Source organism: Aptenodytes patagonicus, chromosome 26 (assembly GCF_965638725.1).
Source record: "Aptenodytes patagonicus chromosome 26, bAptPat1.pri.cur, whole genome shotgun sequence".
Lineage (NCBI taxonomy): Eukaryota > Metazoa > Chordata > Aves > Sphenisciformes > Spheniscidae > Aptenodytes > Aptenodytes patagonicus.
In genome coordinates, this window is record NC_134974.1 from 531092 (window position 1) to 558438 (window position 27347).

At 70.8% G+C, this 27347-nt stretch overlaps 4 protein-coding genes across 9 annotated transcripts; 1 reads left to right on the forward strand and 3 right to left on the reverse strand.

Moving 5' to 3' along the window:
• Positions 1-918: 918 nt before the first annotated feature.
• ADAM15 (ADAM metallopeptidase domain 15) lies at positions 919-8754 on the reverse strand. Of its 6 annotated transcripts, none has more exons than XM_076360057.1 (25): positions 8585-8754; positions 7690-7793; positions 6937-7013; positions 6494-6572; positions 6311-6387; positions 6053-6236; positions 5911-5973; positions 5759-5827; positions 5477-5646; positions 5310-5394; positions 5093-5241; positions 4836-5013; positions 4571-4663; positions 4277-4472; positions 4097-4205; positions 3869-4019; positions 3723-3800; positions 3537-3648; positions 3285-3423; positions 2884-2937; positions 2522-2627; positions 2005-2073; positions 1648-1719; positions 1357-1478; positions 919-1092 (listed from the first exon to the last, which is right to left on the reverse strand). In XM_076360057.1, the coding sequence occupies exons 1-25, from the start codon at positions 8685-8687 to the stop codon at positions 1050-1052; spliced, it is 2682 nt and encodes an 893-aa protein (XP_076216172.1). In that variant the 5' UTR covers positions 8688-8754; the 3' UTR covers positions 919-1049. The 6 variants fall into 6 exon arrangements, with proteins under 6 accessions (XP_076216172.1, XP_076216171.1, XP_076216173.1 ...); XM_076360056.1 differs by having other exon boundaries at positions 1855-2073; XM_076360058.1 differs by lacking the exon at positions 2005-2073.
• Positions 8755-9453: 699 nt separating this feature from the next.
• DCST1 (DC-STAMP domain containing 1) lies at positions 9454-13190 on the reverse strand. The gene is made up of 16 exons (XM_076359702.1): positions 13112-13190; positions 12901-13026; positions 12749-12823; positions 12520-12648; positions 12300-12439; positions 12043-12220; positions 11735-11878; positions 11459-11580; positions 11225-11382; positions 10961-11060; positions 10772-10867; positions 10575-10701; positions 10328-10444; positions 10070-10212; positions 9840-9953; positions 9454-9699 (listed from the first exon to the last, which is right to left on the reverse strand). The coding sequence occupies exons 1-16, from the start codon at positions 13188-13190 to the stop codon at positions 9454-9456; spliced, it is 2094 nt and encodes a 697-aa protein (XP_076215817.1).
• A 30-nt stretch (positions 13191-13220) lies between these two features.
• On the forward strand, positions 13221-17139 carry DCST2 (DC-STAMP domain containing 2). The gene is made up of 15 exons (XM_076359704.1): positions 13221-13659; positions 13757-13927; positions 14057-14158; positions 14275-14469; positions 14573-14638; positions 14752-14965; positions 15052-15209; positions 15311-15475; positions 15590-15757; positions 15848-15948; positions 16028-16158; positions 16329-16444; positions 16519-16612; positions 16706-16945; positions 17037-17139. Exons 1-15 carry the CDS (start codon positions 13221-13223, stop codon positions 17137-17139), a joined length of 2463 nt encoding a protein of 820 aa, XP_076215819.1.
• Positions 17140-18998: 1859 nt separating this feature from the next.
• Positions 18999-25667, reverse strand: ZBTB7B (zinc finger and BTB domain containing 7B). The gene is given in 9 exon segments (XM_076359943.1): positions 18999-19431; positions 20070-20332; positions 20335-20426; positions 20429-20455; positions 20458-20604; positions 20607-20774; positions 20777-20817; positions 20819-21063; positions 25492-25667. Coding segments are annotated over 8 exon segments (1407 nt in total). The 5' UTR covers positions 21055-21063; positions 25492-25667.
• Between the last annotated feature and the right edge of the window lie 1680 nt (positions 25668-27347).

Consider the following 27347-nt stretch of genomic DNA (forward strand, 5'->3'; position numbering starts at 1 on the left):
TGCACACACAGGGCGGCTCCTGCACATGCTTGTGTGCAGACATGGGGTGACTCCTGCACACACGTGTGCCTGTGCACACATGGGGCGGCTCCTGCACACACTTGTGTGCAGACATGGGGTGACTCCTCCACACACGTGTGCCTGTGCACACATGGGGCGGCTCCTGCACACGCTTGTGTGCAGACACGGGGTGACTCCTCCACACGCGTGTGTCCATGCACACAGGGGGCAGCTCCTGCACACACGTGTGTCCATGCACACACGGGGCAGCTCCTGCACACGCTTGTGTGCAGACACGGGGTGACTCCTGCACACACGTGTGTCCATGCACACACGTGTCCATGCACACACGGGGCAGCTCCTGCACACGCGTGTGTGCAGACACGGGGTGACTCCTGCACACACGTGTGTCCATGCACACACGTGTCCATGCACACACGGGGCAGCTCCTGCACACGCTTGTGTGCAGACACGGGGTGACTCCTGCACACACGTGTGTCCATGCACACACGTGTCCATGCACACACGGGGCAGCTCCTGCACACGCTTGTGTGCAGACACGGGGTGACTCCTGCACACGTGTCCATGCACACAGGGGGCAGCTCCTGCACACGCGTGTGTCCGTGCACACGGGGGGGTGACTCCTGCACACGCGTGTGTCCGTGCAGACACGGGGCGGCCCCTGCACGTGCCCGTGCCCACGTGGCTCCGAGGGAGACCCGCGCCCCCCTCCGCCGCACGGCTGCGCGCGCAGTCCCCGCCAGGGGGCAGTCGCGGCCGGGAGCCACTTCCTGCGCGGGGGGGCGGTACTTCCGGCGGGCGCCGCGGGTGCTGCCGGGAGCCGTAGTTCCGTGGGGCGGCGCGGCCGGTCCCGCTCCCCCCGCCCCGGGGCCCCCGGTCCGGCGGAGGCAGCGCGGAGGCAGCTCACAGACCCTTTATTGGCGTCGGCGGGGGACAAGCGGGCGGCGAGGCCCCGCGGGGCCCGGGGCGAGGCCTTCCCCACGGCCCGGCCCGGCGACTCCAGCGCTGCGGCGGTCCCGGCCCGCGGCTCAGGTCTCCCGCTGGGCGCCCGCCGGCGGCGGGGGAGCCGGCCTGGGGGAGAGAGGCGGGCGGTGACGGGGCCGCAACATGGCACCCCACTCTGGCTCCCCCCAGCCCCCTGCTCTGGCTCCCCGGCCCTCCTGGCTCCCCCCTCTGCCCTCCCTACAGCCCCCACCTGCACCCCACTTTGGCCCCCTGCAGCCCCCCACCCTGGCACCCTACAGCCTCCCCCACTCTGGCCCCTACAGCCCCCACTCGCCCCCCACCTTGGCCTCCCCAGCCCGGTCCTGTCTGTCCCCCCCCACACCCCCTTACCTGGAGGGAATCACCGTGACGTAGGGGTGGCCGGGGGGTGTCTCGCTGCGGGGGAGCGAAGGCCCCGGGGGGTCCGAGGGCAGCGGCCGCTGAGGCGGGGGGGGCTTGGCTGGACCTGGGGGCTGTGGGGGGAATGGGGGTGTCAAAGCTGCGGCACGGGTCAACCCCCCCCGATGGGCTCAGGGGGGGGCCCAAACCACCTCCCTTGCCCCAGGGGGGGCAGGGGGAGGCCCGGTCCAGGCGCACGCCATCCTGCTCCACACGCCGGTGCCGCCGCCGTGCCGCCGTTACCTGAGTGCCTGGCGCCACGGGGTCCGCAGGCAGCGGGCGTGTGGGGGGAGGCGGCCTGTCCGAGGGGGGGGCCTGGGCAGAGAGAGCAGGGACAGTGAGACAGCTGGGGGACAGCGAGACAGCTTGGGGACCGGTGGCCGCGGGGCTGAGCCTCCCGCCGGGCAGGAGGTTTTTTGGGGGCCCAGGGCTCTCCCGTGGGGGGGGTACCGGCTCTGCCAGGCGGTGTGTGCCAGGAGCCGCGCCACGGAGGGGCCGCAGCCCGCAGGTCCCCGAGAGCTGGTGTGCAGCCAGGCATGCAGCAGTGGCCGGCAGCCGGGGAGGTGCTGTCCGGGACCCCCACCCCGGCCCGGGCGTTACCTTGGGAGGAGGGTCCGGCGGGAGAGGCCGGGAGGGCGGGTCGGGCCGGGCTGAGCCGAGAGCAGCCGGCTGCGGAGAGAGGGAGAGGGGGCAGGCGTGCCATGCAGCCCTGGAGCGGGGCAAGCCGTGCAGCATGCGGAGAACCCCCTCCCACCGCGAAGCAGAGACCCCCCCCACACACCACAGCGGACGGCTCCGGGGCCCAGCCCCGCGCCAGCAGCCCCGGTTTGGATGGCCGCCGCGGCCCCTGGCTGGGCACTGATCCCGGAGAAGCGCAGCCAGTGCTGAGCGCAGCACAGGGCACCGGAGCAGCGCGGTCCAGGGCCGTGCCAGGCTGCTCCTGTCCCAAGGCGCCGCAGAGTTGAACGGCACGGCCCCGGTGCAGAGGGATGCTCAGAGCTGGTACCCAGGGATGCCTCCTTGGCAACAACCAGACAGAACCCCGGTACCCATGGCAACCACAGCGTGTTACCACGGCAACAGCAGCCCCCTCCATCCCCAGCCCCCTGGCTCTCACCTTGCTGCTGTGCATGACCTGCAGCTCCGTGGCCTGACGCCACTGTGGGGGCCGGGGGCGCTCGGGGGGGGCCTGGCTGCCCAACCGGGGCTCCAGCTGCGAGATCCTGCAGGGGAGAGGCAGGATCAGGCCCTGCTCGCTCCGGGTGCTCAGGGGGAGCCCGCACGGTGACAAAGCGACACCGACACCAGCAGAAGCCCAAGAGAAACGAACCCCTCGGCACCGGAAGATGCGACACCCTGCACCCCGGGGCTGCCCCACACCCCACGGGCACTGCCAGGGGAAGATCGCAGCACCGGAGGCCTTGCGAAGCAGGACGGCTCAGGGACAGCCCCACGCCCAGGCTCCGGCAGCGACGTTACCCGCTCCAGCCGTCTGGGGCTTCTGGACCCAGGAATCGGACCCGGGTCTCAGCGCTGTGGGGAGAAGAGTGGGGGGCTCAGCCCAGGCCCGGGGGGGGGGGGAGCAGCAGGAGGGGGAGGAACCGCGGTGACATGGGGCGACGATGCATGACAGGGTCTGCTACCTGCGCCGGGGGGATGCACACAGGCACACGCACACAGACTGTCACCTGCTCGGGGACACACGCATGCACACCGCTCCGTCAGCTGCCATGGGATGCACGCGCGCGTGCAAACATACATGCACGTGCCCGCTTACCCACCACACACATGTGCGTGCCCACATGCAGGCAGGCAGCCCCGGTACCTGCCACGGCACACACAGAGGCGTGCATGCCACCCGCCCCCGCCGGCTCGGTTACCTGTACTGGCAGGAGGTCCCCTTGCCGAGCTGGCAGAGGTGCTTGTGCAGTCCGGTGCGACGGGCGCAGCAGAGCCCCAGCACCAGGGCCAGCCCGAGCAGCGCGCTCAGCAGCAGGGCGGTGGGCAGGGCGCTCCCCCCTGTGGAAAGCGGCACGTCAGCCCCCCCGCTGCGCCCCACGCCGGCTCCAGCCGCGCCAGCCACACAAAGCCCCATTCTCCGCACGGCAGCGGCTGCCTGCCTCTGCCCTCACCTCGCTCCAGGGTGGTGGGGCCGCTGTCCTGGCTGCCCCCCGCGCCAGGGCTCTCACAGGTTGGGGGGGCCCAGCCCTGCTCGCAGTGGCAATGCCCATGGTTGTTGCACACCTGGGTGGGTGACACTGAGCCTCAGCCCCCAGCAGGTCCCCCCCTCCAGCACCCACCCCAGCCCCCGCACTCACCCCGTGCCCGTGGCACTTGCTCCGGCACTGCTGGTCACCCAGTGCAGAGACATCCTGGCACCGGCGCTGGAGGCACACCTGCCAGGGGACGGGGCGTCAGCACTGGCTGAGCCCCCCGGCCCCTTCCCCGCCGCCCTGGTGCTCACCTTCCCGGGGCCGCAGGCAGTGCCAGGCAGCACCATGGCTGCATCGCTCACGTCCTTGTCCCAGGGCAGGAGGGTCCCTTGGCAGGACCCTGCCGGTGTGCCCCCCTGGGTAGTGCCGTGCTGGCACTGCAGCATCCCACAGCCGGCATCCCTGCAGAGACAGAGGGGTCAGGGGCTGGGGGGACGGCGATGGGGAGGGATAGTGATGGGGGGGAGAATGGCACTCACCGCTGGGCACAGGAGACGTAGGAGCCGTTGGGGAGCTGCCCGCAGTGCCCGCGTTCGTCCCCTTTTGCGTTCAGGGAGGCCATGCAGGAGCTGGAGATGGGGCTGGCGCCTGCAGAGGGGGGGGCAGCGAGCCTCAGCACCCCCACCCAGCCCCCAGCCCCCAGCCCAGCCCCACCGTACCTGGCCCCAGCAGCTGCTGGCACTGCCCCTCGTAGGTGGCGCAGGCGCCGCCGTAGCAGACCGCCCGCCCGCCGGCACAGGGCTGCCCGTCCTGCAGGAAGGCATCGGGCGGGCAGTGTGGTGAGACCCCGTCACAGAATTCGGGCAGGTCGCACTCGCCCAGGGGCTCCCGGCATGGGTGTCCGGCACGGTGCAGCTGTGGGGGGGTACAGTCAGATGAGCGGGGACCCCCAGGAAACCCACCCCAGGAAGTGGCTGGAGTGCCAGCGCCACCAGCTGCCCGTCTCCACGCACCTGGCAGTCCTGGCAGCAGGTGTCCCCTGTGGCGCACTCGGCCCCGGGCACCAGCTGGCAGGTGCTGCTGTTGCAGCAGGGATCCGTGCACTCCTGCTGGCAGAGGGGCTGCGGTGAGCGGGTGGCACCAGCATCCCCCCTGCCAGCCCCTTGGCAGGGTGGGGACACGGTGCCCCTGGGCAGAGCCATGGCATGGGCAGCCCCGGGCTCAGGAGAAGGGGGGTGGTCGCAGGGGGGACCCCAGCCCGCCCAGAGCCCCCCATACCACGCTGAGGCCACAGTCGCAGCCCTCGCCCGGCTCCAGGAAGCGGTTTCCACAGCGGGGGCTCCCGGCCAGGCGCCGGGGCTCAGGGACGTTGGAGAGGCACCAGCCCTGTCCCCGCCGCAGGCTGCGCTCCAGGTCCTGCCGGCTGCAGTTGCTGAAGCTCAAGCCGGGCGTCAGCCTGCGGAGCCAGAGAGGGGCCGGTGAGGTGGGGAGGGCACTCGGCCCCGGCCCCCCACAGCCCTGCCCGCTGCTCTCACCCCGTGGGCGACGCCATGATGCAGCCGCGGTCCTGCCGGAGGTCACTGCAGTCGCAGAAGCGCCTGGCACTGTCGTGGCGCATGCCCAGGTTGTGCCCCAGCTGATGGGCCACAGTGGAGGCGACGACGAGAACGCTGACCGAGTGGTCCTGTGGGACAAGGCGGGGTCAGTGTGGGCAGGCAGCAGGGGGACGGGGTGGGGATGGCGGGTACTCACCATGCTGACCCCCCCGGAGCGCGCTGGGGAACACATGGAGGCTTGAGCTGACATTCCCACTGAGACATCGTCAAAGCGGGCACCCCTGGGGAGAGAGTGCAGGGGTCGGGGAGGGCTGCCTGCGCGCCCTGTCCCCTGTCCCTGTCCCTGTCCCGTCCCCCACTCACGTGAGGAGCTGGGCATTGTCGTGGGGCAGCCGGGGCAGCAGCTCCTCCCGGCGCCAGCGCAGGAACCGCTCCAGCGCAGCCCGGGCACTGCCGCCCACCACGAACCTGTCGCCCTCGCTCCAGACCTCCACCGCCAGCAAGGCCACTCGCACTCCCAGCGGCTGGAAGAACTGGGGGACACGGGGGTGTCAGAGACCCCCGGCACCACAGCAGCGAGGGCACAGCCAAGCCGAGCACCGGGCTGGGATGGATGGTGGCCAGCAGGTCACAGTGGCAACTCACCGCATCCACCTGGTTGGCGATTTCCAGGGTCCGGGTGTGGACACGTTGCATGTCGGGGTAATTCTGGAACTGAGGGTGCAGGGAAAGGCATCAGGGGGGCCGGCGGGGGAGCAGGGCAGCCCCTGCGCTGGGGACGTCTGCCCAGCACTCACCGCAGCATGGTCAACCACCATCACCAGCTCCACGAACCGCTGCTCTGCCACCGCCCGCTTGCCCTGGGGAGGAGAGGGGGTCAGGGTCAGGGCATGGGCGAGGGGACGCTCTCCGGCAGGGCAAGACCCATGGGTGACCTACCCTCTGCGGCCAAGGGGGCTCCGTCTCCTCCGCCTCCGCCCGGCGTGGGTCCGGGGGGTCCTGCCCGCAGGCCCGCGGTGCCAGCCGGACCTCCCGCAGCCGGTATGCGATGTGCCGCCCTAGGGAGCTGCTAGCATCCGGCTCCAGCCCGTAGCTCCTGGTCTCTGACAGCCGGAGGTGGCCGCTGGGGAAGGGGAGAGGAGGCATCAGCAGCATGGTGGGAGCTAGGCTTGGAGCCCGCCGGGGCTGGGGGCTCACCTGAGTCCAGCGCAGGCGCAGAGGCTGGCCCAGGAGCCGGGGAAGCCCCGCACTGTCCCCCGGTAGCAGCAGTGCTCCTGCAGCAGAGAGGGGGACTCAGGAGCCAGCCCCGTACTGGGGTCTCCCTGGGGCACAGGGATGGCTCGGGGACACCGCTGGGGACACGACACGCCTGGGCCCTACCTGCTTGCTGGCCTCTTGCGTCACCCGCGTGCCGTTGGGCAGGTAGTAGAGCAGCGCCCCGGCGCCCAGCACCAGCTCCCTGCCAGAGGCATGCGTCACCCCCGCAGCAGGGACCCCCAGCTCACCCCACTCTGAGCACACCACCGATGAAAATGGGGACCCTGGTACCTCCCACCCTGCTGTGGGTGCACCTCAGATGGAGACAGGGTGCCTGGGACCCCCACCCCACATGTACCATGGATGGAGAAGGGGAACAAGGGACCCCCACTCCATGTGCACCATGGACGGAGAGAGGGTCCCCCAGACCCCCACCCCTTGTGCACCATGGATGGAGACGGAGCCCATGACACCCCCATCCTGCATGCACCATTCATGGATACGGGACCCCCGGGACCCCCATCCCACTCCCACCCCTGCTCTACCCCAGCCAGCTGACGACTCACCAGTTTTGCTCCAGCTCCAGCACCAGCCGTGTCCCCTCCAGCTCCAGCAGGACCCGCAGCCGGGCGGGGAACCCCCCCTGCCACAGGCAGCGGTTACAGGAGGACCCCCTGCCCCAGGGAACCTGACCCTACGCCAAGCTGCGGGTCTCCTCCTGTCCCCACGCACCCTCTGAAATGCCGTGACCCCCATCGGGGTGTCGGCAGGGGGCCGGGGGACCCGCCTGGCCCTGGCGTGTGCCCGGAGGGAGGGGGCGGAAGGGATCCCCTGCCCACCCCGGCCCCCGCCCTCGTGCCCCGCAGGAAGCGTCACTCCCTCCTGGGCTCATTGTGCTGGAGAAGGGGGCGTCGGACAGAGCCGGGCCCCCCCCGCCGCCCCCTGTGCTTCCTGCCCGGTGCAGCGCGGCGGAAACACCAGAGAGACTCCCAACGGCCACGGCGCGGGCTGGGCCCTTCCGCCCCAGCCAGGAGGAGTGCCGGGCGCAGGGTGGGTGCTCTGACCCAGCAAGGTCCCTCCCGGTATCAGGAGAGGAGGGGAAAGGGCGTTTGCTGGGGGCCCCCTCCCCACTGCCCCTCGGGTGCCCAGAGGCTCTGGGTGCTTGGACCACCAGGGACTTGGGGTCAGGGGACCTGGATGCCGGGTTTCCTGCACCGGGAAGGGGGCAGGGGGAGGTGGCGTCGTGCAGGCAGCCCCCATCCCACCGTCACGATCCCCTATGTGGTGAGGGCACCCCAGGGACGAGCGTGAGGGCTCACCTGGGTCGCCTCTGCCAGGCTGAGCGTCCGGTCCTCCCGCAGGACCCACGGGGTCACATGCCAGGACTGTCCCAATTCTGCATGGCGCTGCCGTGAGCTGTCACCTACACGGGGCCCAGAGCCGCTCCGTCACACCTTCGTCACACATCACATCCCGGCCCACCACGGTCACCCATCACAGCACGGCCCCCCAGGGCCAGGGCAGGGGTTCGGAGTGGGGAGCAGGAACGGGGACTCCCACACTCACCCCAGCAGCTCCCGGGGTGCCCCCAGGCAAAGCCCTGAGCATCCCCCAGCCGCACCACGCAGGGCGCCGGCTCCCAGCGGAGCCTGGGAGACATCCGGAGATGATGCCCGGAGGTGACCCCCGCGGTGGGAGGTGGCAGGGGAACGGGGAGCGCACGCCCCTGTCGCGGGATGGGCTTCCCGGGGTCTCCTGCCAGGCCTTGCGTCAGCCCCGGCCCAGCTGCCCAGTACAACCAGCTCGGGGACCGGGGCAGGGCTGGGAGGCCCGGCCCGGCTGACTCAGTGTCCTTCACCCCCCCGCAGCCCGCCCTTCCTCCCGGCTCTCCGGGGGACCCCCGCCCTCCTGGGGCCCGGAGGATGCTGGAGGGGCGGGGGTCCCCCGCAGACCTCGCTCCCCGCGGCCCCGCCAGCCCGGGGACCGCCGGTCCCCACGGCGCAGCCGGCTCCGCGGCTGGACCAAACGGCGGTCCCCGGAGGGCACCGAGCATCCCGCGGGGCTGCGACCCCCGACGCCCCGCACGGGCCCCCCCCGGCTGCTGCCGGTCCCCGAGGGTCCCCGCGCGATGCCCCGGAGGAGGCGAGGAGCGGACCCCTACGGGCTGGGGCACACGGACCGACGGCCCCGCCGGGACCCCCCGTCCCCGCTCACCTGCGCCGCTCCCGTTGGCCCCGGTGCCGGCGGCGAGGAGCAGCCCCGCGGCAAGGAGGAGGAGGAGGAAGAGGAGGAGCAGCCGCAGCGCCCGCGCCCCCATCGCCCTCCCGCAGCCCGAGCGGGACTCGGCGGCCCCGGGCAGGCGGCTCCCGAGCTGACCCGCCGCGGCCGCCCCCGCCGGTGCTCCCGCCGCGCATGGCACCGCCGCCGCCGATCGCCCGGCCCGGCCCGGCCCGGGAGGAGGAACTTCCTGCCCGGCCCCCGCCCGGCTCCGCCCGCCGCCCCGCCGCCGCTCCGCCGGCGACGCCCAGCCCGGCCGGTGCGGGGGGGGGGGGGGGCCGGGCGGCCGCGCCTCGGAGGCGGCTCCGGGGCTCCGCGCAGCGGCGGCTCCGTGTGCGCCGGGAGCCGGCTGCCACTGCGACGGAGACCCCCTTCACCGCTGCCGTGGAGCCGGACCCCCGCCTTCTCCATCCCGTGCTCTGGAGACCCCTGCCTTCGTTATCCCATACGGTGCAGACCTCCGCCCTCATTACCCCATACACCGGACAGCCCCACCTTCACCATCCCATGCACCGGAGACCCCTGCCTTCATCACCCGGTACACTGGAGACCTCACCTTCACTACCTCATTCAGTGGAGACCCCCACCTCCGTCACCCCATACACTCGAGACCCCCGCCTTCCCCAACCCATACATCAGAGACCCCTGCGTTCACCATCCCATACACAGAAGACCCCCCACCTTCATCACCCTTACACCCCCTTTCACCACTCTGTACACCAGAGACCCCCACCCCCGCAGATGCACCCCACAGACCCCACTTCACGCCGTGCACGGGGGGTCGCAGCCTTTATTGCCGGGCGCCCTCAGGCCGCGTACCCTGCGTCCTCCTCGCTGCTGTCCTGGGAGAGGCCGCAGTCCCCAGGGGTGCAGGCAAGGCACACGCTGCCCGCCTCCCGCCAGCACGGCCTGCAGTACAGGGCGCTGCAGGTGGGCGCGGGGCAGACCCGGTCCCGGGGGGTCTCAGGCGCCCCACAGACTGTGCAGCTCCGGCGTGTCCAGCGGCGCAGGCGCGGCCAGTGCCGGCAGCACCACTCCAGCAGTGACGTCCCCTGCAGCAGGGCCAGGGCCGTGTGGGGCTCGGGCTGAGCAGCCGCCCCATGGGGGAACAGACCTGGGATCGGGTGACAGTGAAGCCCCCCGCCCCAGCATCCTGGTGCGGTCCCAGCCCCGCGTCCCCGTCCCCGCTCACCAGTCCCGGGTGCTGCTGTGCCCGCCGGGCGATACGTTTCCGCTGCCGGTGGACGAAGCTCTGCCGCTGCCGCAGCAGCTTGTTGTAGAGGTAGAGCACGCGGCTCTTCTCCCGCTGCACCGGCAAAGACCATGAGGTGTGGCCGGGGGCACCAGCCTACCGCAAAAACTGCCCCCTGGGCCAGCCCTGGCTGTGCTGGGCCCTCAGCTGGCGCCGGGGCTGCCACTCACCTTGGGGAAGTAGAAGGCAGCGATGGCACGGCGCAGGCGGTACGTGTAGACCTGGGCCAGGCAGAGCAGCGCCAGCACGGCCAGGGGCAGGCAGCTGCCCACGTATTGCTGCCTTGTCATGCCCTGGGGTTGTGGCAGGCAGGCTGGGGACAAAGTGGCAGCACTGAGCCCCCTGGGGAAAGCCCCCTGGCCCCTCTCTCAGGCAGGAGCAGGCAGGCCATGGAGCTGAGGGGAGTCCCATCCCCTGACGGGACTCACCGAAGTTGGATGTCTCCAGCTGGGTGTCAGAGGAGGTATTGAGGGCCCCGATGGTGCTCCGCAGGAGCCGAGCCATCAGGGACGTGCCTGTCACCTGCACAGCCAAGTGGTGGCTGCCTGTGGGACGGGAGCACATGGGGGGGGCTGCAGAGCTGGGGAGGCAGGTGGAGGGTAGGGGAGGACCCTTGCATTGCTGCGGGGCACGGGCTGGAGGCTGCCCCCCGGCACCGTGGGGCTGGGAGCTCACTGTGGAAGGAGTACTGCACGAAGGAGTGCTGCTGGATGATGCTGAGCATGGTGAAGAGCACGTGGTCGAGGCCACAGGCGAGGAGGAGGAGGAGCAGCGGCGGGATGCACTCCAGCAGCTCCAGCACCTGTGGGGAGTGGGGTCCATCACAGCCTGCCCCCCAACCCTGGCCCCCCAGCCCCCCGCCAGCCCCTCACCATGCTCTGCAGCTCGGGCGGCTGCACAGTCAGGCGACACGGGAAGATGACAGCCGAGACCTCTGCCCGGCGCAGGGGCAGCAGCGTCCGCTTGTGCTGGGGGAGGGGGAGCAGGATGGCTCAGCGCAGCTCCCCGGGACCCCCTGCCAGGGGTGGGGGGCCGCCCTCTGCCACTTCTCCCCCCCTCACCTGCTTTCTGCGGCGGGCATCGATTTGGCGGAAGTAGGTGGTGACGTAGAGGTTGTCGAAGCAGATGTCCTGGCAGTACCGCTTGGTGTAGGAGAAAGCCCTGGCAAGAGGGAGGGGTCCAGGGGGGGTGAGGGACTGGCTGAAGCTCCCCAGGACCCCCCCCTTGTCTTCGTGCCCTCCCAGACCTGCTGCTAAAGGAGACCCCCACCCCTCCGTGCCCTGTGGCTGGCACAGGGGTGCCCCTCCCCCCATCCCAGGGCTCACGAGATGAAGACGAGGAGGAAGGTGCAGGAGAGCAGCAGGCGGAAGAAGGAGATGGCTTGGCCCAGGTGGGCGCCATGCTGCCGCAGGTGCGAGGTCACCTCCTCCATCAGCTGCTCCGCCGACACGTTGGCGCCCAGCAGCATCTCGCGGTGTTCCTCCTGCGGCGGAGGGGCTGTGGGGCCAGGCAGGATCCGGTCCCCACCCCAGCCCTGGGTGGAGGGGACAGGCACCCACCTGGAATACAACACTGGCGCTGAAGTCCTGGCTGAGGTTGCTGACGGAGTTGTTCACCAGGTCGTACATCTGCCCGAAGTTGCCCTCCACGGGGATCTTGTCCCAACACCAGCTGTGCATGACTGTGGGGATGGAGCGGGGACAGTGCTGGCAGAGCTGGGACCCCCAGGCATCGCCCTGGCACAGGCTGCGGCTGCCATTCTGGGGGCTGCAGGGGGCAGAGCTGGAGCCGTCCCACTGAGGGAGGACAGGGCGGGGGTCCCACATGTCACCCACCCTTGACAATGTGGCAGAGGAACTTGAACTTCATGGGCAGGCAGAGGAGGTGGCTGATGAGGGGCACGACCACTTGTGCCATGCAAACCTCGTGCTTGGTGCTGAACCAGTCCTGGCAGCGCTGCATGCCCAGCTCGATCACATCTGGGGGGCAGGAGTCCTCAGCTGCCCGCGCACCCCCATCCCTGCTGGCCTGGACACCATCCAGGGTGCCCTGTGAGGCCAGCAAAGGGGGCTGCGGCAGCCCCATCCCCTGGCCGGCAGCCACCTGCACCGCGTGCTGCCAGCCTCCTGCCCGCCCCGCTCACAGGTACAGCGCAGTTTGGTCTTCATCTCGTACAGCTGCTGGGTGCTGGGGGCTGGCCGGGGGTCTGGGTGCTGGTGCTGCCGCAGGTCGTACCCCTCCTCACTGGCCACCTCCTCGTTCAGTCCCATGAAGGCGCGCGAGATGTTCCGCATCTCGGCGCTCAGCGTCCGCCCGCTCCGCTGCCGGGGGGACACACACAGGCTTGGCTCTGCTCCCCCCCCGACGCCCCCCCCCGCCTGCCCCGGCCCCCCGCCTCACCACCATGTCCTCCATCACCCTGCGCAGGGGGGCCATCGACACTCGCCAGAGCTGGAGGCTGTGGTTGACCTGCAGCTCTGCCACGCAGCCCAGCGAGCGCGTCACCTCCTCCAGGTTGTGCCAGGTGTTGGCCACGGGCCCTGGTGCCGGCAGGGGTGGCTCAGACCCTGCCAGCCCTCGGGACCCTGCTGGGGGGAGCGGGGACGTGGAGGGACCCTACCGTTGTAGATGGCGGCGAGGACGAAGGAGAGGACATAGACCCGACCCTCCTTGCCCAGGAATTTGGGGGCCACAAGCAGACTGGCGCAGCGAAAGTGGGGAGACGTGGCCCAGCCCAAGGTAGTCACCCCTGTGGGGAGCGGAGAGCTGTCCCCATGGTCCCGCAGAGACCCCCCCCGGGGCTCCCAATGGCCCCCATCACCCCAGTCCAGTCCCGGCCCCATCCTCACCCGCCAGCCCGCAGGAGAGCTTCACCTTGCGCATCTCTGTGATGTTCATGGGGACGATGAGGAGCTGGCAGAGCCCTGAAACACCCGCAAATGTGCCCTGAGCCCCTAGTGCCACCAGCCCCCCGCCATGCCCGGCACCGGGGCACACTCACCGAGGCCAAGGAGGGTCCCGACGCCGGCACCCAGGAAGAACTTGCTGCTGCGGTACTGGTCCGGCCGGCTCCAGAGGAACCGGCTGCACGGGGCAGGCAGCAGCGAGACCACCACTCGCTTCAGGGCTGGGTGGGGAGGAGGCGTCAGCCCTGCCCTCTCCCACTGCCCATGGGCAACCCCAGCCGGGAGCGGGGTGGGAGGGGATCTCACTCGTGTTGGGTGGTTTCTGCCTCCTACGTGCCTCTGTCCCAGCCGAGCGCTCTTGCCCAGGGGCCACCACCGGCTCCATGGCTCTGTGCTTCCTCCTGGCGACAGCGGGATGCTCCCCTGGAACTGGTGCATTGTGAGCCGCCCATTCCGCCCGCCGTATCCCCACGCCCGGAGCCGGAGAGAGCACCAGGAGCCTGGGAGAGCCCAGCCCAGCATGGGGCTGGTCTCGTGGCTGGGCAGAGCCCTGCAGGGGCTGAGGGGCCGGAGGAAGGGCCCGGCACCGTGGTCCAGGGGCAGGCGGCCTCAGCAGATGCGCTGGCCAGAGGAGGCAAGCGAGGTGTGGGAATTGGCCCGCAGTGCTGGCGGCTTTGCGCTGGGCATGGCCCTGGCCAGCCTGTACGGGGCTCTGGTGCTGCTGGCGCAGGGCCACAACGTCTGGTACTGCCTGGTCACCACTACCAGCCTGGGCGCAGGGCTGGGGTTGGGCATGGCCTTCTCCGTCAAGGTGCGGGTCACCGTGCTGCTATCGCTGCCCCACATCTTCACCAGTAAGCAGCTGTCGGTCCCGCTGCCAGGAGCCGTGGGGGTGCTGGGGTGGGGGGTGCTGGGTCCCAGCTGAGCCCCAGGACCCCCCTGTCCCCGCAGGGGAGGGGAAGATGCTGATGCTGCTGCTGGCGCTGAGCATGGCCGTGCAGGGCCCCTGCACCAACATCCTGCACAACTTCTCCCAGGCCGCCGAGTCGCTGTCGTGCGGGGCCGAGCTCGCCCTCAACCAGACGGCTGAGCGGCTGCAACGCACCCAGGAGCCGCTGCTGAGTGAGAGGAGGGGCCAGGGGGATGCGGTGGGATAGGAGGGCCCCTTCCTGGGGGAGCCCCAGCAGCGCTGGCCGGCCCAGGGCTGCCCTCGCCCCTCGGGGTATGGTCAGGTGTCTCCCCTCTCCGCAGATGTGCTGGCCAAAATCAAGGACATTGCCCAGAAAGCCAAGGTGGTAGGTGACCGCGTCCGCAAGTTCTTCCGCTCCATCATGGACTCCGTCAGCCACGTCGGTGAGCGGGGGTCCACGAGGGTCTCTCTGGCTCCAGCACCCCCCCATCCTGCTTTTGGTCTGTCCCCGTCCCCATGACCCGCTGCCCGTCCCCTAAAGCCCGCTCCCTGCCTGCAGCCCGAGCCCTGCGCAATGTCTGGCTGTGGCTGGCGAACGTGGGCAAGGTGTGCAACCAGGAGCTGGGCACGCCGTACCACCGCTGCCTGCGCCTCTTTGACGAGGCCAAGGACAACTGTGAGCGCGCTGTCCCCTTCCTCTTCTTCCTCTGCTATGTCATCGTCACCTTCAAGCCCTTCTGCGGTCTGGCCAATGGTGGCCGGGGCAGGGGAGCGGCAGGGCAGACCCCATTGGCCCAGCCGCCGTGGGCCTGACGATGACAGCAGAGGAAGAAGAGGAAGGACAGCGCGCTCCACAGTTGCCCTCCTCTTCTGCGTCATTCCGCGGTACATCCAGTCCTTCCTCAAGAGTAAAATCGCAGCCCGTGAGTATCCCGGTGCTGTGGAGGGGTCGGGGGTCCCTCTCTGCCCCCCCTCTGCCCCCTCTTGGCTCTCGCCCTGACCCCCAGCACCGCACGGCCCCTTGTCACCCCCGCAGCCCTCAGGGATGCTCTGGACCGCGTCCGCCGGGAGTTTGAGTTCAACATCTCAGCCGTGCACCGCTTCGACGTCAGACTCAACGCCAGCAAGAGCCTGGGGGAGGTGGCCCTGGACATCATGGAGGGCGTGCTCCTGCGCCTGGAGCCCACCCGCCAGGTCCTGGGGCTCTTCACGCACATCTCCTTCTGCGCCATCCTCTACATGTACCTCCAGTGAGTGGGCTGGGGTCCTGCTCCGGCCACCCCATGGGGACGGGGACCCAGCGTGCAGGTGCCCAGCATCCCCCCTGTGTCCCCAGGGCACTGCGGTACCGCTACCGGTACCTGCGGGACGACACCTTTGACAACATTTACATCACACGGCGCTTCGTGGAGCTGGACCTGTGGCGGGCGGAGCAGGGCAGACCCACCGTGCTGCCCCTGACAGCCTGGGAGCGCGGCCGCTACATCCCCCCAGGTCAGCCCTGCACCTGGGGGCATCCCCCAGGTGAGCCCTGTGGCGGGGAGCCGGGGGGTCCCAGCACGGCACGGCATCATGGCATTCCTGTGCCCGCCCAGGCGGGCTGTGGCTGTCACGGCAGGAGTGGCGCCGGTACGGGCTGCAGCTGGTGGGGGTCCTGCGCCACATGCTGCTGGGGCTCAGCATCATCCTGGCTGACTACAGCCTCTTCTGGCTGCTCGACCTGGTCCGGCACCAGCTGCGGGGGGAGATTGTCGCCAGGGGTGAGCTGCACCCACCGTGCCGGAGCAGCACCCTTGGGTGCTTTGCTGGCTGGGGGCCGGGGCTTTGGGGCGGTGGGTGCCCTGTTTCCTGGGACTGAGCCGCTCGCCCTGCAGCGCCAGCGGTGCTGGGTGTCAGCATCAACGGGACAGGCTACACCAGCGAGATCTTCCGGGACTTGGTCTCTGCCTTCGATGCGCTGCAGCGGGGCAACATCTCGGTGCTCTCCCAGCGCTGCCTCCTCCAGCCCGTGGAGCCCAACTACAGCACCTACCTCAGCATGGGTGACCGGGGGTGCTGCACCCTCAGCGTGCTAGGTGGGTGGGGGGTGCAGGAGAGGGTTGCCCCTGCGTGACTTGTCCTCTTCCCACCAGGACTTCTGTACGGCATCTGCCTCTTCATCGCCGTCTTCGGCAGCCATGTGGCACGCCTGCGCCGGGTGGTGTGTGCTGCCTACTACCCGTGCCGTGAGCAGGTGAGAAGCCCCCCCCCACCACCACCTCCCCATGCCCACGCGGCAGCCGCCTGCCCTCACCTCATCCCTTCCATGCCAGGAGCGCACGTCCTTCCTCCACGGCACCATCCTGGCACGGCGGGCAGGGCTGGCACGTGCCCTGCGCCAAGCTGCCATGCAGCGCACGGCTGATGCCGGGCAAGGCAACCTGCTCCTCTTCCTCACCTCCAGGTAAGCTCCCCCAGGGGATGTATCCACGGGGTTGGAGCCATCTTGACCCCATAAGCGCCTTGCTGGGCATTGCAAAAGGGCAATGCCATCCCCAGAGGTCCGCAGCAAGGGCTTGCCGTGGACCCCCGGGGGTGGCATTGCCCCATGGAGCATCAGCTCCCTGCCCGCAGGCTGCCTGCCTTTGCCCGGCTGGCTCGGCTCTTGGGCATCCAGCAGAAACGCTGCTTGGCCTGTGGGATGGCGGAGCAGCCGGACTTCATTGCGTGCATCACACCTGGCTGCAAAGGTAGGAGCCCCGCCTAGACTGGGGACACCCCCCTCCAAAATCTCCCACCCCTCTCACCGCCCTGTTTTCCCCAGGGCTGTATTGCAGCGAGTGCTACCAAACCCTGAGCAACGTCTGCTCCGTCTGCATGAGCCCCCTGAGCTACCGGGACACCAGGGACGAGGAGATGTGAGCAGGGGGTTGCAGGGAGCCCACCGGAGCCCAGGGGGGCTGCGGGGGGGGGGGGGGGCTGTAGCCCACCCCCTTGCCCCATCCCTGCAGGGACTCCAGCGACGAGGAGACGGTGGGGCTGTGGCTGGGTGCCGTGCGGGCACTGCGAGGACAGGAGCAAGGGCGGCTGCTGCAGCAGCGTATCCGGGAGGTGGCAGGGGGCTGGGGGGGCAGCCGGCGGCTGCCCCCTGAGCTGGCAGCCCGGCTGCGAGCCCAGCTGAAGGAGGAGGCAAGCGAGGAGAGCGACGGGGGCAGCAGCGGTGTGGACGGGGAGGACAGCTCGCTTTCCAGGTGAGGGCTGGCAATGGGGGTGGCAATGTCCCCGGCACCCTCCGGCACTGGGGATGCTGGTCCCCGACATCGCTCTCCCCCCACCCCGCAGCCTGGACTTTGGCTACCAGGAGCAGCCCGAGAGCAGCAGCAGCAGTGAGCTGGAGGAGGTGATGGCCCTGCGGCCACCCAGCAGTGACGGCAGGGCTCGGTGATGGCAGGACGGTGCCACGCGGTGGCAAGAACACAGGGCCAGGCTCCGGGGATGTGGCTGGAGCCCAAGTAGCACGGTGGAAGCCGGGAGCCACTGGGGTGGGTGGGGAGGGGCTGGTGAATAAAGCACCCAGTCCTCGGGGTGCCAGCATCCCAGTGCCCTGAGCTGGTGTCCGGCACCCCAGGTGGTCCTGACCTTGTGGTGCCCCCAGCCCCGTGCTGCCCCTGGCTCCATCCCTGCCATACCCCCAGCCCCACGGTGCCCCCATCCCTATTCTCATGGTGCCCCCAGCTCCAGTGTCCCCCAGACCCTCAGTGCCCCCATCCCCATGGTGTCTCCAGCCCTGTCCCTGTCCCCGCAGTGCCCCCAGCCCCATGATGCCTCCATATCCATATCCATCCCCATGGTGCTCCCAGCCCAGTCCCTGTAGTGTCCCCAGCCCCACAGTGCCCCCACGTCCATCCCTATGGTGCCCCCAGCCCCTCGATGTCCCTGTCCCCAGCCCCGTGGTGCCCCCCAGCCCCTCGATGTCCCCGTCCCTGTCCCCAGCCCCGTGGTGCTCCCATCTCCATCCCTGCAATACCCCCAGCCCCACAGTGCCCCCATCTCCATCCCCATGGTGCCCCCAGCCCTGTCCCTGTCCCCACAGTGCCCCCAGCCCCACAGTGCCCCCGTCCCCTTCCCTGCAGTGCCCCCAGCCCCGCTCACTCCCCCAGGCCTGAGCAGAGCTGCACAGGGCAGACAGACAGCCGGGCGCGGGGGGGTCCCTGCTTCTCCGTTTATTACCAAGCAGCCTTCGTTTAAAAAAACAAACACAAACAGACAGACAGACAGACAGACAGAGGCGACCTGGCGGGGCGGGGGGCTGCCGCCCGCCAATTATTCGTTTGGTTCCTGACACCAGAGAGGTTCAAGTAGCCGAAAATTTCAAGTTCACTCTAAGGCACTTTAAAGCCATGACGGGAGCCGAGCCCCTCGTCCCCATCACCCCTCCCTGCACCCCATGGCAAGGGACAGACGCGCGGGGGGCCGGGCAGCGCTGGCGGGCAGCAGCGTAGGGGCCGGGGGGGGGGAATATATTACATCATCTTTTTAAATATAGATAAACTCTTATTTTAGGCAAATAGTGCCGGTCCCCTGCTCCCCCGGGGGGGGGGCTGCGCCCTGGGGGGCATGTGCAAAGGGCAGAGGGGTGACCGCTGGGGCCCGGCCACCCCGGGGAGGGGGGTCCCACAGGGCCGGGGTGGTTTGGGGGGGGGGGGGGGGGTCGGGTGGGGGCCGGGGCTGCCCCGCACCCGGGTGGACTCACCCGAATAGTGCAACCAAGAGAAAGCAGCCGGGAGTGCAGGGGCGAGGGGGGCTCGCCGGGGAGGGGCTGCTCGGGACGGGGAGGGCGGGGACAAGCTATGTACAGCGCGGGGCGGCGGCCCCACCCCCCCCCCGCCGACCGGAGAGAGCGCGGGGCGGGGCCGCCAGAGGGCGCCCTGGCGGCCCCGCTCCGGGCTCTCCCCGGTTGGGGGGGGGGGGCTCGGTCCGTGGGGGCCCCCTCCCGGTCCCGACCCCGCTGGGGGGGGGGGGGGGGTGCATCCACGGAGGGGTTTGGGGGGGACGGACTCCCCGGTCCCGCTTCACCCCCCCCCCCCCACCGCCAGGGCTCCGCCGCCCGGGCACGGCGGGGGTGGGGCCCGGGCGCGGCAGGGGGCGGCGGGGGACCCCCCCCACCCCATTGTGCAAATCGGCCAGGGGGGAGTTTCCCCCTTTGCATAACTGGGAACGAACCGTGACGGGAAAAACGGGAACAGAAACCCGGGCGGGCACGGCACGGCTCGGCACGGCATGGCACCCGGCGTCGCAGTGGCCCTACACGGTCTCCACTGGCACGGCGCCGTCCGGCTGTGGCCCTTCCTCGCCCTCCGGCTCCTCTTCCTCCTCCTCGGGCCTTCCCGGACCCCAATAGCGGGCGATGGAGAGGCGCAGCCCCTCCAGCCGCCCGTTGGAGAGGTCGAGGCCGGGGGGGCCGGCGGGCGGTGGGGGTGGCTCATCACGGCGACGGCGGCGGGTCCGCACCTCCAGGCAGTTCTGGCCCTTGAGGTGGCCCTTGAGGTGCCGCTGGAGGTGGTCATCCTTGGCGAAGGCCTTGTGGCAGAGGTAGCACTCGTAGGGCCGGGCGCCCGTGTGCAGGTGCATGTGGTTCTTCAGGTCGTAGCTGTGCAGGAAGCGGGCGCTGCAGTGCTGGCAGGAGTAGGGCCGCTCGCCCGTGTGCTTGCGCATGTGGATCTTCAGCTTGTCGTTCCTGGGGGGGGGGAACAGGCAGACGTTGGCATGGGGTGGCCGGCATCCCTGGGGAAGCAGCCACCCGGCCACGGCAGGCAGGGGGATGGTGCCGGCAGCCCCACGGCAGGGATGCGTGGGCAGGGAATGTGTGGCAGGGATGCTCTGCAGGGCGTGGGGGTCTGGGTGCTCTGGCGGGGCAGGGGACCACGCCTGGGCTGCCTGGCTAGGGCGTGCGGGGACCGCCGTTGCACCAGCGGTGGTGCAAAATGGGTCCCTGTGTTGTACCACACCAGGGATGCAGCCAGGTTTGGCAGGGGATGCTGCCAGGTCCCCCGGGTGGCAGGCAGGGAGGGTCGGTCTGGCAGCACTCATGGGGTGCAGAAGAGCCCACGGTCCTGCACTGAACCATGGCGGGGATGTGGCCAGGCACTGGCAGGGCTGGCAGGGGAGGTGTTGCGGCGGATGCTGCCAGGTCCCCCGGGTGGCAGGCAGGGAGGGTCAGTCTGGCAGCACTCATGGGGTGCAGAAGACCCCACAGACCTGGGCTGCACCATGCCAGGGATGTGGCCAGGCACCGGCAGGGCTGGCAGGGGACGTGCCATGGGGGATGCCGTCGGGTACCTGTCAGGCAGGGAGGGTCCATCCGGCAACACTCACCGTGTGAAGCGGACCCCGCAGACCTGGCAGGCGAAGGGCTTCTCACCCGTGTGTGTGCGCATGTGGCGGGGCAGCTTGCCGGCGCCGTGGATGACCTTGTGGCAGACGGGGCACTCCTGGGGCATCTGCGAGCGACGCTTGCGCACCAGCTTGTCGGGGGTATCCAGCCCGGGCGCCAGCGACTCGTGGTGCAGCGAGCTCAGGTACACCATCAGGTCGGGGTCAATGGCGTCCTCATCAGAGGCGGCCTCCTCGGGGACAGTGGGGGCTGGTAGGGGAAGGGGAAGGGGTGCGGGGCCAGCTCCTCTTCCTCGGGCAGCTCGAAGCTCTCGTAGGGCAGGGGCAGCCCTCGGGCAGGGGAGGTGAGGGTGGCTGGGGGGGTGGCGGGGGCTGCCGCAGCCCTCGGCCTCGGTGGGCGGCTCCTCAGCATGGTGGTTGAGCCGGGCGCCGCGGGCTTGCAGGAACTTCGGGTCTTCTTGCTGCGGCCGGGCGGCAGGGCGGGGGGCGGGGGGGCAGGCGCCCGCCTCAGGGAGGCGGCAAAAGCCTCCAGGTAGCGGCGGGCACGCTCGCAGTCGCTGTCATCGGGGCCGGGCGCCTCCATCCCGCTGCCCTGCAGGATCTCCACGCAGGCGGCAATCACGCAGGGGATCTCCAGCAGCCGGGCGGCACGCAGCACCTCACCCATGTTGGCACTGCTGATGGTAGCGTGGCCGTGTAGGCAAACTCCAGCAGTGCGCCCAGTGCCTCCGCCCACGAAGTCCAGCTCGCAGACCTCCTGCCCCGGCCCCGGCCCGGCAAAGAGCTTCTTAAAGTAGCGGCTGGAGGCGGCCAGGACGGCGCGGTGGGTGCGGTACTCCAGCCCCTGCGTCTTGATGGTAACGTCGCAGAGCAGCCCCAGCTGCCGCTGCTCATTCAAGCAGCTCAGCAGCTCGCTGCTGTGCTCGGGGAAGGGGATGCCGATGAGGTCGTCCTCCGGGCTGGCCATCGTCCTCACCTGCGGGAAGGATGGGACGCTCACCGACTGGCACGGGAACCAGCCGAAAGACGGCGCTCGGAGGAAATGTGGTGGCTGAAGCATCAGCTCTGCCACAAAGCTGGGGTGCGAGGAAACCTCCATTGCACAGGGCTCAGTGGCGGTGGCACCAGGGACCGGGGTTTCGGTGGGACACCGAACTGGGGCAGGCTGGGGCCCAGGGGCTGCCCTCAACCCCCACACCCCATGCCGAGGTTGGCAGGTGGCAGGCCCCCCACCGCAGCCCCCCGCGCTTCCTCCGCCGCCAGCACCCAGCCGCCTGCGCCGCCCCCCGTGCCACCACAAGGCAAAGGGGGAAATCTCAGCGTGGCGCCTTTGAACGGCGCCGAGGCGCGGCGCTTCCTGCGCCAGCCCACCCACCCCCCTGGCCCCCCAGCCTCCCGGCACGGCCGGGCGCAGCCGCTGGCTCCCGGCAGCCCCCGTCCTGGGAACGCGGGCCTCGCCGGCGGCGGGCACGGGTGGGCGGGCGAGTGCCGGGAAGAGGGCCCCGAGGGCCGGGGGCCGCCCCACAGAGCCCAGCCGGGCTGGGAACGGGGGCCATGCTTCCTGCCACCGCAGATTAGGAATCAGCACCCGCGCCGCCGGTTCCTGCCCCCGCTCCTGGTGGGGGCCCGGCCCCCTCCCTCCCGCTTTGCCCCAGCCCGGGGCCGCTCCTCGCCCAGCCAAGCCCTGCCTGCGCGAGCCAGGCCTTTCCACGCTGCGGCTGGCAGGGCTTGCCTCAGCCGTAAACCCGGCACTGCCAGCACTGGCACACGAGGTGCCCATGGTGCTGCACTGGGGACCCGCACATCCCCATGGAGCCAGCGCGGGTGGGCGATGGAGCCTGTGGGAAGAGGGAGCCCGCTGCCCTCCCAACCCGCAGGCAGGGTACAGGCAGCAGCGGCAGCTCTGGTGCTGCAACCTGGCCTGCAACCCCCTGCCCAGCCATAGGTAAAGCTCTCCCGGCTGTCTGGTGCTGCTGGGTGACACCAGGGCTGCTGGGTGACACCAGGGCTGCTGGGTGACGCTGGGGTGGGAGGTCTGTCCGGTGGCTGCAGCCTGCCTGCACCCTGGGGAAGGCAGAGGCGGGCACACAGCACCGCCATGTCCAGGCTCTCAGTGCTGCCAGAGCCGTGCTGTGCCACGCTGAGCCGAGCCAAGCCATGGCAGATGGTGGCATGTGGCACTGGACATCGCCGAGCCGCACCAGGCCATGCTGAGCCGCGCCAGGCCCATCCAAACTGAACCCTGCCACGCCGTGCCGGCCTGTGCCAAGCCACGCCGTGCCGTCGGCGGGCGCGGGGGACGTGCCCCCTCTTGCCCGTGGAGGGGCGGCGCGGCCGGCGGCCCCCGGCGCAGGGGCCCATCCCCGCGCCGGCCGCTCCCTGCGCTTGGGCGGCCGCCAGCTGGGGCTGCCTCGGCAGGCGGCTGGGAACGGCCCCGGAGCAACCGGCTGTGGAGCCGCCCCAGCCGCTGCCGAGCAGGCCCGACCGGCAGGGCAGGCAGCAGCCGCCCCTGAAACTGGGAGCCGGGCAGTGCCGACCGCCTGGGATGCCGGCGCCGGCGCCGAGTGCCCATGGCCACCCCCCCCCCCCGCCCCTTGCCAGCAGCCCGTCTTGCCACTGGACGGGGTCCCCGCTGCCCGCCGGAGCGGGGGCGAGCGGATTAGGGGCGATTAATCCATCAGGGCCCCGGGAGACAACAGGCAGCGACAGCCCCCGGTTGGATTAGGCAGGATTAGCAGCGGGGGCAGGATTAGGGGAGGCAAGCGCCCCGCGCCGCAGCTCGGGAGGCTGGGGCAGGGATGACAGGGACACGGCACCCGCCGAGGGCACCCCAGAGCCCTGCGGACCCCCAGGGCTGTCACAGGCAGTGGTCCCAGGGTGGGGTGGCACCCGGATCCTCCATCGCTGCCTCCCCCGGCCAAACCCCAATGGCAGCAGGAGGGACCCCCCCGTCCCCCGCTCTCCACGGCACCCCCGGCCCCACGAGACACCTGGGCACGGGGCGCTCGCAGGGCTCTTCCTGCCTGCAGGGCCGGGGCTGGCACCTGCCAGCACGTGCCCACGTGGGGGCTCCTGTACCAGGGGGTGCCTGGGCCCAGCGCAGCAGCCGAGGCCCCAGCCGCACCCTGGCGAATGGTGGGGTGCTCCGAGGAACAGGCACGGCCACCGGCCTGGCCATGCCATGGTGCAGGAAGGAGCAGCCTCGGCGCTGCCGAGGCCACGGAGCTCACCAGCGGAGGCACGGCTCAGCCCGGCGAGGGAGCTGGGACCCCCGCGAGCGGCCGCGGGGCCGGATGCCTGCGGACGAGGGCGTGGGGCTGGGGCAGGGCGGGGGCGAAGCGGTGGCAGGAGGGGGATTTTCCATCGCACCAAACCGCCCGTTTACGGCTTCTTCCCCAACACCCCCCGCCCCCCCGCGCATCCTCCCCGCTGGAGCGAAGTCACATGCTGAGCGGGTGCTGCCATCGAGGAGATCACAGCAGCGATAAGGAAACGGGGGGGGACGAGGTGTGAGGGTGCCGGAGCCGCCCCCGACCCCCGATGTTCCCTGGCCACCGCCAGAGATGATGGTGCGGGGGGCACGGGCCGGGGAGGGGGCAAGCGGCGATGCCCGTGCCCCCACCGCACCAGGCCTTTCTCAGTTACGTCAATGCCTGTGGCCAGGCCCATTTCGGCTGCGGCAGCCGCACGGGGCTGGGGAAAGGGGGGGGGTCGCTCCCCACGCTGAGCCATGCTGGGGCAGGCAGCAGCGGAAACAATGCCTGCCCAGGTCACCCTGACATCCCGCCGCCGGCCCGCGCCACCTGGCACAACCGCAGCCAGCCCCATTCACCTGCCAGCCCCCCCCCCCCCTGCCCTGGGGGTCTGGCCGCCCCAGCACAGCTGCACGCAGCAGGGTGGGGGTCCGGCCCTGCAGCACCCACCCTGCGTGGGAACTGGATGCGTCCCGTGTCACCAAGCTGGGATGGCACCCTGCACGCGGGCACGGTGCCAGCCTGTGCCAGGCACCAGCCCCGGCTTGGGGATCGTGGGAGACGTGGGGTGGGAGGGGGTGCCTGGGGGGTCCCCCCACCTGCTCCCCCATGGGGTAGGGGGGCAGGGGTCCCGGGGATTGCGGCCCCCACCCCGGGCTGCTGCCGAGTGCCGCTGCTTTCGGTCACAAGAGTTACAAACGCTGTCGAGGGACTTCACAGCCGCACCGGGGAGGATGAGTCACCCAGGAAGGGGAGTGCGGCGCCAGCCACCGACCCGGCCCCTCACCCCGCAGGGGCCCCTCACCCTTCGGGAGCTGGGAAGGGACCCAGGTGTCTGGGCCGTGCATCCCACCCACCCACCCATCGCCCTGCCTGAAGCTGGCAGGGAGCAGTGGTGGCCCCAGTGCCCGCCGCCGCAGTGCGGCAGGGTGGCATGGCTGCGGGGTGGTGGGCTGCGCAGCCCCTCTGCCCGCCTGGCAGGGAAGGCGGTGGGCTGGGGTCCGGCCAGGCTGGCCCTGAAGTAGGCATGTGCCAGAGGTGTGCCGGGGGTCCCGGTGCTGGAGGGGAGATGGCCGGGGGAAGTGGTCCCGCTCTTTGAAAGAAGAAAACAGCGAGCAGAGACGAAAGGAAATGGTTTGAAGAGAGAAGAGGATAAACAGACACCCCCCCGCCCCACGATGCTGGGGAGCAAGCCCCATGGCACCATCCCAGCCCCCCGGTGCCATCCAGCTCCTCGCGCCCGCAGTGCCACCAGGAAAGCTCCTGGTCCCCAGGCACCTCAAGTGCCTCGCAGACACAGCCGTGTGCCGTGGCCAAGGCATGGCAGCCAGCAGCACCGGGGAAGGGGCTCCAAGCGCCACGGCCCAGGTCTGCCTCCATGCCCAGCCGGCGCTGCCCGGCGCAGCTCCTGGGGCTCGGTGCCAGCCTGGCACAATAGCTGGGCTGGAGGCTGGGCACAGGCAGCCCTGCCTCAGCAGAGCAGGCGGCTGCAGGACCGGCAGTGTCCCCAGTGCCAACCCCGGCACCTGCAGCGGGGACGAGCAGCCGCCAGCCCAGCCGAGCCCCCACGCCGGCCCCGTGCTGGCATCACGTCCCCCTCTCGCTGCCAAAACCTTCCCCACCACCCGGGCCAGGCAGAGACGCGTCCAGCTGCCTGGCATCGCTGCCGCAGGGTGCGGGCCCCGCTCTGCCAGGCCACAGTGACCCAGACCTCGCAACCCGTCCCTTCCCGTCCCATCCCATCCCATCCCACCAGCAGTGAGGGCAGCGCAGGGCTCAGGCGACGCCAGCATCCCGGCAGCCTCCCGGTCGGTGCCAGAGCAGCCATGCCCGGCCCTCCCCGCGCCCGGTGGTGCCACGCTGGGTCCCTGCTGCCCCGGCACCTTCCCTGCCGCGACGGCTGGTGGTGGTGGGGTGGGGGCGCAGCTCACCTGGCGGGTGTCCCGGCGTGGCTCGGCGCTGCGCCGTGGCCGGGTCGGCGGCCCGCGAACAGCAGGGAGGGGAAGGCAGGGTGCTGTGTGAACTTGGCCCCGCTCCCCGCTGCACTTGAGCGCAGGATCCCACCTCAAAAGGAGTCGACGCCCACACCCCGGGTCACGCACCTCCCAGCCCCGCTTCCCAGAACACACACGGCATTAACCCTTCGCGGCCGGCGCCGTACCGCGGGGCGCCAACCCGGAACCGGGCAGGGGGCATCCCCTGGCCCCCTCCTGCGGGAGGAAATTCCCAGCACCGGCAGGACGGGCGCCCCGTGCCGCGGGCATCCCCTCCCTGCTACCAGCATCGCCTCCCTGCCGCCTGCCCTGGCCCCCTGTGCCGAGGCGTCGGACAGGCCCTCGCCCTCCCGCCGCCCCGGGGCAGGGCGCTGGGTGCTTGCCGCTGGCCGCGGCCGGCCCCGGCCGAGCCGGGAGGGCGCCTGCGCTCGGCGGGAGCAGGCCTGCCACCACAGGCTGGGCTCGGTGCAGCGTGCTGTGGCCTGCCTGGCCGGCCCCAGAGCCGCCCCCCAACCCTGCAGATGCATGTCCCGCTCTGCCCCCCAAAGCGGGTCCCCAAGGTCCCATGGGGAATGTGGGACGCGGTGATCCGGGGAGGGGGCTGGAGGACAGCCCTGGCTGGACCGTGTCACCTGGTCCCCTCCACTCCCCAGGCAGGGGCACCCGCAGAGCATGGCCCCCCCGTCCCCCCACAGCCCCCTGGGGCCGGCTGCAGGTTCGTGCAATCCCCCCCATAATTACACCCTCTGCATCCCCAGCTAAACAGCAATTAATTAGCAGCCCGGGGAGTGCTCCCCACACCCCACTGCCAGCACCCGCCCCGGCCGCCCACACCAGCCCGGCCCCGGCCGGGCTCCGGGCAGCTGTGCCGGTGCTGCTGGCAGCACGAGGCCGGGCAGAAAGGGGAAGAGCCCTGTGCCAGTGTAGCCGCGCAGCCAGGCAGGGAGGGGGCCTCTGGCCCCAGCAACGTTCACGGAAAGAGCTGGGTTGTGCAAGAGCCCGACCACACAAGCGGGCAGTGGAGCCGGCAGGCGGGCAGAGGGGCAGCAGCCATGCCGGCATCTCACCTGTGCAGGCCAGCACGCCCTGGCATGGCATCCCGCCTCCCCCATCACCGGGGACCGCGTGCCAGGCAGGGACCGGCCATGCCGCCACAGGTCAGCCCAATGCCCAGAGTGCAGGCAGCATGTGGCCAGGAGGCAGCGGTGGTGCAGGCAGCCTTGCCCGCCATGTTGCTGCGATGCTCTGGGCTGGCCGGCCGCCCTGGCGGGGGGGCACGGCCCCAGGCCAGCATCCCCGGCAGGGAGGGAGGGACGCGGCACCTGCCTGCCAACCCTCTGCCTGCCCTTTGCTCCCCATAAAGGAGGGGAATGGCGCCAGCCCCCCCCTGGCCCAGGTGTGCCAGGTGCTAAGGGCGGGAGATAAGGTGGGCGAGGCGGGCAGGGAGGGGCACGGCATGGGCACGCAGCCCTGACTCAGGGTTCCCGCTGGTGGCCAGGCCCCGCTGGGGTGAGTCACCACGTCCCCCCCACCCTGGGGGTGTCGCAACCACCCACGCGCCCGCGCTGGCCGCAAACTGCTGCTCGCCCTGGCTGGGGGGCACCAAGGGTGCCCACCCAGGGGGGACCAGGCTGTGAAGGTGCTGGCCTTTGGGAAGGATGGGCTGGCCTTCATCCATCCTCCTCCACACTCCGCCCTTGCCTTGGCCAGTGGCACCCTGACCAATGTGTCACCAGTGATGGGACACGGCCCCATCCCACATGCAGCCGGGATGGGCTCTGGCAGCATCCTGG

Bases quoted from the DNA above. Each gene is read 5' to 3' on its own strand.
- DCST2 (XM_076359704.1), top strand. From the start codon at position 13,221: ATGCTCCCCTGGAACTGGTGCATTGTGAGCCGCCCATTCCGCCCGCCG. The intron at 14,966-15,051 runs GTGAGTGGGCTG...CTGTGTCCCCAG, and splicing joins ATCCTCTACATGTACCTCCA to GGCACTGCGGTACCGCTACC. The intron at 16,159-16,328 runs GTAAGCTCCCCC...CCCTGCCCGCAG, and splicing joins CTCCTCTTCCTCACCTCCAG to GCTGCCTGCCTTTGCCCGGC.
- ADAM15 (XM_076360053.1), bottom strand. From the start codon at position 8,687: ATGGGGGCGCGGGCGCTGCGGCTGCTCCTCCTCTTCCTCCTCCTCCTC. The intron at 5,828-5,910 runs GTGAGTGCTGGG...CTGCACCCTCAG, and splicing joins TGGTGGTTGACCATGCTGCG to TTCCAGAATTACCCCGACAT. The intron at 5,014-5,092 runs GTGAGAGCAGCG...CTGGCTCCGCAG, and splicing joins ATCATGGCGTCGCCCACGGG to GCTGACGCCCGGCTTGAGCT.
- DCST1 (XM_076359702.1), bottom strand. From the start codon at position 13,190: ATGGAGCCGGTGGTGGCCCCTGGGCAAGAGCGCTCGGCTGGGACAGAG. The intron at 10,702-10,771 runs GTGAGGGGCTGG...CACTCCCCACAG, and splicing joins CGCCCGAGCTGCAGAGCATG to GTGCTGGAGCTGCTGGAGTG. The intron at 10,445-10,574 runs GTGAGCTCCCAG...CCCGTCCCACAG, and splicing joins CGTGCAGTACTCCTTCCACA to GCAGCCACCACTTGGCTGTG.